Source organism: Rattus rattus, chromosome 4 (assembly GCF_011064425.1).
Source record: "Rattus rattus isolate New Zealand chromosome 4, Rrattus_CSIRO_v1, whole genome shotgun sequence".
NCBI classification, from domain to species: domain Eukaryota; kingdom Metazoa; phylum Chordata; class Mammalia; order Rodentia; family Muridae; genus Rattus; species Rattus rattus.
The window spans coordinates 4,096,917-4,103,036 of NC_046157.1; the positions used below are offsets into that span (position 1 = coordinate 4,096,917).

General features: G+C 48.5%; 1 protein-coding gene across 2 annotated transcripts; it reads left to right on the forward strand.

The window, feature by feature from the left end:
- Positions 1–102: 102 nt before the first annotated feature.
- C4H22orf39 (chromosome 4 C22orf39 homolog) lies at positions 103–4,298 on the forward strand. 2 transcript variants are annotated; one of them, XM_032899931.1, is made up of 3 exons: positions 103–320; positions 415–582; positions 3,458–4,298. In XM_032899931.1, exons 1-3 carry the CDS (start codon positions 297–299, stop codon positions 3,581–3,583), a joined length of 318 nt encoding a protein of 105 aa, XP_032755822.1. In that variant the 5' UTR covers positions 103–296; the 3' UTR covers positions 3,584–4,298. The 2 variants fall into 2 exon arrangements, with proteins under 2 accessions (XP_032755822.1, XP_032755821.1); XM_032899930.1 differs by lacking the exon at positions 103–320 and having other exon boundaries at positions 334–582.
- Positions 4,299–6,120: the final 1,822 nt, after the last annotated feature.

Sequence of the window (6,120 nt, forward strand, 5' to 3'; positions counted from 1 at the left end):
CTCAGGCCAGATCCCTGTAGTTTCAGACCGACAGGTGGGTCACTCGGAGTTCGAGTTTTGTACTTCAAAAGGTGAACCACATACGGATTTGAAAAATAAAAACCGGGAGAACTGATTAGAACTACTGGGTTTCAGACTGCTAATTAATACCTACGTGGCTGTGAAGCTAAGACACTGGTTAGACACCTAGTGGTGCTGCCTTCGACTGTCAGCCACTCAGTGCAGACGTCCTGTTTAGTGCGAGTTTGCTTGGAGCTCATTGGTCCAAGTCTCTGTCAGTCACACAGGACCTGGACATGGCGGTCGCAGGCAGCTGGCAAGTGAGTGTCCTGGGTTCCTGGGTTCCTAGACTCCTGGGCTGAGTGGGATCAGGCTATGCGGTCTGCCCTCACTCTTCGCTGTCTCTCCCCTCAGCCTCCCCGGCCGTGCGAGGTCTACCGCGCCGAGTGGGAGCTTTGCCGCAGCGCGGGGCACGTCCTATACCACTACTATGTCCATGGCGAGCGGCCGGATTGCAGGCAGTGGCTGCGCGACCTGACCAGCTGCCGTGAGTGGGAGGAGAGCCGCAGCGCCGAGGCTCAGGTGCGCACAGGGTGTGTGTGTGTGAACAGAGCCTTTGAGCCACCCCCCTCGTTTTTCCCTCCCGAGTACCCCAAACTGCATTATCAACGGGACTTTATACCACTTCAATTTCGGATGGGGTGGGGTGGGGAGTAGGGAGGGGTGAGGCGCAGAAGGAAGAGAGGTATAGAGAGGCTTGGAGAGAGAAACCTAGCGTTAGAATCATCAGCTTGTCAGCAAGCCTGCCTTCACCCAGCCCTTAGGGACAAGACGGAGGAGGAGAAAAGCCCAGGCGCCTGGAGCATGAGGGTGGGCTATAGAGGGCATTAAGAATGAGTCTGGGGTTGGGGATTTAGCTCAGTGGTAGAGCGCTTGCCTAGCAAGCACAAGGCCCTGGGTTCGGTCCCCAGCTCCGGAAAAAAAAAAATGAAAGAATGAGTCTGAGAGTACCTAAAAATGTTCCAGTTCGTGTGAATTGAGTTACCTTTGGCAGGTCAGTCTGGATCTGAGAGTGCGAAGGGTACTGTAGAGGACCAGTATAGAAACCCCTACTTATTCTAGTCGCATGTGGAATGAGGGACGGGACCAAAGACAGGCATTCACTTAGTCTAGCTTGACGACCGATAACTTCTTTGAGTCACTTATAGGAGCAGGGGTAACTCAAAGGCAGCGGCATTACCTGAAGACCCAGCACGGGTGATCCCTGGAAAGCATCCAAGCCGCTCCAGAGTCTCTCTCCTCTCCCAGCCATTGTTAACTGCTTTTATAGTTTGGGGAGAGAAATTTTAAATCCCTGAGCTTCTTGTTCCTAAATTTCATGGGCTTCCTGAGGCAGTGAGCCTCCCTCCTAGCTCCGGGTGGGAGTGATTCAAAGCCTAGGACACAAGTGGCTCCCAGTATCCATTCATTAAATAATTTCTGATACAAGGTGATAAGGGGAGCCCTGCTTTCCTGAGGCACACTGCTGTCTGGAGTATGACATTGCTTTCCTGGATAGTGTGATGGGGAAGGGAGGGAGAAACTCCAGGACACAGCAAAGGAGAAGACCAAGGAGCAAGAGGTTGGTGTTAAATATGTGGGCATTCTGAAACCCAGCAAACCAATGTGGAACACACGCTGCTGAAACAAAACGTAACCAGTAGACAGAAGCATGGTGAAAGTAAAAAACATGGCGGAGAGCGTCTTTGTATGACAAGAGATTGGACACTTACTGTGTGTACATCAGCTAGCATACATTAAGGAGCAAAGGTGTTTCTGAATAGTAAACAGAGAAGCAATTTACCATGAAACTCAGAACACAGGCAATTATTTCTTTTTTTTTTTTTTTTTTTTTTTTTTTTTTTGTCAACAGAGGGTTTCTGTGCGTAACTGTGGCTGTTCTGGAACTCACTCTGTAGACCAGTCTGGCCTCAAATTCAGAGATCCGCCTGCCTCTGCCTCCTGAATGCTGGAATTAAAGGCATGTGCCATAACCACCTGGCTTCTTTACAATATTTACAATACTTTTGTTCTTATTTTATTTGTGTTTTCCTGCATATGTATCAGTACCGTGTGCATCTACTGCCTGAGGACCCTCTGGAGCTGAGTTGCAGATGGGTGTGAGCTGGTGTGTGTGCTGTGAATCAAATCCCAATCCTCTGGAAGGCAGCCTCTTAACTGCTGAGGGATCTCTCCAGCCCCTATGATTTTTCTTAAAGTCTTTGTGTATGTGTGTGTCATGCATGTGTACACATGTGCACACATTGGATGTAGAGAGACCCTCTGTTGACATCAGGCGTTGTCCTCAGTCACTGCCCACCTTATATACTGAGGCGGGGTCTCTCCCTGAGCTGGGACTGTCTTCACCTCCTGAGTTCTGGGATTATAGGCATTCACCGACATACGCAGCCCCTGTTTGCTTCTTAAGCCATAATGATCACTTTAGAGATGGGATCGGGCTGTGTAGCCCAGGCTGGTTTGAAACTTCAGATCCTTTTGGCTTTGCCTGCCAACTGTTGGGAATACTGCGGCTCCCAGTTAAGAACATTTGTAAAGGGCTGGGGATTTAGCTCAGTGGTAGAGCGCCACCTAGGAAGCGCAAGGCCCTGGGTTGGTCCCCAGCTCCGAAAAAAAAGAACCAAAAAAAAAAAAAAAAGAACATTTGTAAAGAGGCTGTTCATAGCACCTGACACCAGCCTCAGCCCTGTCATCCCTGTCATAATACACTATCCAGTGTCTCTGTTGGCAGTGGCTGAAAGAGGCTGGCGGGATCGGGGAGCCCCCTTCACACACACCCTGTGCAGAGTCCACCAGTAACTTTAGACGGCTCCCTCTTCCCCACTCAGTGTCCTCTTCCCAGGCTAGGCAGGCGACTAGCTCCACACTCTCCAGGTCGGCCGTTGCTGAGGCTTTAGCCCGTGTTTTGCACGGCTGCAGGCAGAGACTGAACATGGCGACGCATGCTTCTAACTGCAGCATGCGGGAGGTGGAGATATCAGTCTCAGAACTGAAGATCACACGTAGTGATCTTGGGGCCAGCCTGGGCTACTTGAGACCCTGTCTAAAATATTCCGAAGAACACGAAAAGAGAACTGCTGAAGTAAGATGAGCCGTGATGAGGGGTTGGGCATTTAGCTCAGTGGTAGAGCGCTTGCTTAGCAAGCGCAAGGCCCTGGGTTTGGTCCCCAGCTCCGGAGGGGGGAGATGAGCCGTGACGCGCGGAGAGAAAGCCCTGGGTCCGTGCGTGCTACAAGGGAACAGTGGTCAAGGAATGTCGTGTAGAGCAGCTGAGTTGTGTGTACTGTGTGCTCCCGTGGGTTCCTCTCTTCAGGAGAGTGACGTAGTTGCGGTGCAGCAGGTACTAAGAGCCCTAGGACCCAGTCGTGAAGCGGTAAGTGACCAAGTCTCGTTTGTACAGCGATCCCTCTGTGAGAGCGAGCAGACTCGGGTCCAGGCCGCTCAGAAGCACACCCTCATTTGGGCCTTGAGGAAGAGGCCCCCTGCAGACTGGAACCTCCCTCTGCCACAGGATAAGGACCAGTGACGAACACCCGCAACCCTGCCCTTGACCTAGACTTCCGCTGGCTCTTACTTGACCTGGACCACACAGCAAGGCGTTTCCAGCTGTAACTGCCTACTGCCCACTGGGTCTGGGCATCTCTTCACTGTGATACTCTGAAAGACACCCGCGTCCACATGCAGGAAGCCAAGCACCGAGGCAGGTGTCTGAGCCGTAAGGTGGGTCCATCCTGTCCACCTCTCCTGCAGACATCCATACCAGAGGCGGCGGTCTTGAGGTGTGAAAATCACAAGTACACCGTGGCAGCCCTGACCTGTGTGGATCCAGGGCACAGAAGGCATAGACAGTCCTGCTGTGATCGGCCCTCCTTGACCGAGAGATGGACTGCAGTGTCTTTTTTGGTGATTAGTGTATTTTCCAGTACGGACAGAGCTCATACTTGCTTCCCTGGAGACACAGTAGAGCATGCTTAGTGGGCGGGCGACCTGCCCCCCTGCACTAGCATCTCTTGCTGGTTTTGCAGACTTTAAAATGAATACACACAGCATTGCAGGAACCAAGGAGTCTGGAGTCAAGAAATCCAAGTCCCAAGGCAGAGCGAGACAGAGTTCAGGTCTGAAGAATATGGGATTTAGGCCTCTTGATTTCTTCTCATTGTTAATGTGTTTTTAAAAAGCCGTTTCATGTGTTTGATTCCAAAAGCAACCTGAAAATTATATCACACTTTATACCTGTCCTATTAGGGTTCCTGTTGCTGCGATGAAACACCATGGCCAAAAGTAAGCTGGGGAGGAGAGGGATTATTCAGCTTATGTGTGTTTCCACATTGTATTCCAAAATCAGGATAGAAACTCAAACAGGGCAGAAACCAGAGGCAGGAGGTGATGCAGAAGCCATGGAGGGGTGCTGTTTACTGGCTTGCTCCTCATGGGTTGCCCAGCCTGCTTTCTTAGAGAACTCAGGACCAAAAGCCCAGTGATAGCACCAGCCATCAGGGGCTGGACCCTCCCCATCAATTACTAACTAAGAAAATGCCCTACAGCTGGAATTTATAGCAGCATTTTCTCAAGTAAGGTTCTGTCCTTTCAGATAACCCTAACTCAGTGGTTTGCAAATGTCATAATGCTGTGACCCTTTAATACAGTTCCTCAAATTATAATAACAACCAAACCATAAAATTATTTTCGTTGCTACCTCATAGTTATAATTTTGCTACTGTTATAAATCAGAATGTACATCTCTGATATGCAACCCCTGTGAGAGGGTCATCCAACCCCCAAAGGCGTTGGGACTCATAGGTTAAGAACCATTGCTAGCGGGCTGGAGAGATGGCTCAGAGGTTAAGAGCACTGACTGCTCTTCCAGAGGTCCTGAGTTCAATTCCCAGCAACCACATGGTGGCTCACAACCATCTGTAAAGAGATCTGATGCCCTCTTCTGGTGTATCTGAAGACAGCTACAGTGTACTTATATATAATAAATGAATAAATCTTAAAAAAAAACAAAACAAAAAAACAAACCATTGCTAGCTTGTGTCAAGTTGACATACAGCTAGCCAGCCCAATACCCAACAATGCTATATACTCAGATTAGTATTTTGTTCTCTTGTAGTGTTTTAAATATATACTTAAATATACACGTGTGGCTTCATGCATACACGAAAACATCTGCATGAACATAAACCCATACACTTGCACACTTACATGTGTGTACATTTGTGCACATGCATACATACATATACTGTGCTAATGAACACACATGTGTGTACATGTGCATACACATGCACACAAACATACCCACAAGCATATGTCATACATTTGCATACATGTGTGAACACATACAAATGTGCCACACCTATGCACTCACATATGCACATGAGTGAGTATGCATACATATATCCATGTACACAACACATACACATGGGCGTACTCACAAATACATGCACATAAGCACTCATATACATGTGTATATATGAATGCACACACTCAAGCACATTCACAAAAAGTGCATACATTCATACAGGCACACATACATATGGATATATGTGCATGCACACAAACATGCATACACACACACACACAAGAACACTAGGTCTCATAGAGGTCTCTTTATTACTAAGGTGATCAAATGTCTTGTAGTTGCACCACATGTCTTATGTGAGGTGCTAAAGCCAATGTGGTCCAGCTGCATGGCCAGCACCCTTTCTGTGGCCTTCCTAGGCAAAAGCAGTAGGGCGACCATCTGTGAGGCAAAATTATGGATTGTTTCAGAAAAGGACACATTGTAGAATACAATTTCCCTCCTTCGAGTTCTGCATTGTTGTGAATGATGGGACTGAGGTGCTCACAGAAACTCTGAACACTCAGCCCCCCGCCCCTACCATTCAGTGTCATCAATGCATTCTGCCTTCCTTCTTCACAGGAGTAAATCCCACACGGATTTGGACAGAACTTGGACAGAATTCTCCTGCATTTATCCCGTGTTCATTCTTGTTCTTTTTTTCAGTGTGGAAAAACAAAACAAGGACATTGTGTAAGGGTGTATCACAGTCAACACAGAAC

Bases quoted from the DNA above. Each gene is read 5' to 3' on its own strand.
- C4H22orf39 (XM_032899930.1), top strand. From the start codon at position 376: ATGCGGTCTGCCCTCACTCTTCGCTGTCTCTCCCCTCAGCCTCCCCGG. The intron at 583-3,457 runs GTGCGCACAGGG...TCGTTTGTACAG, and splicing joins GCCGCAGCGCCGAGGCTCAG to CGATCCCTCTGTGAGAGCGA.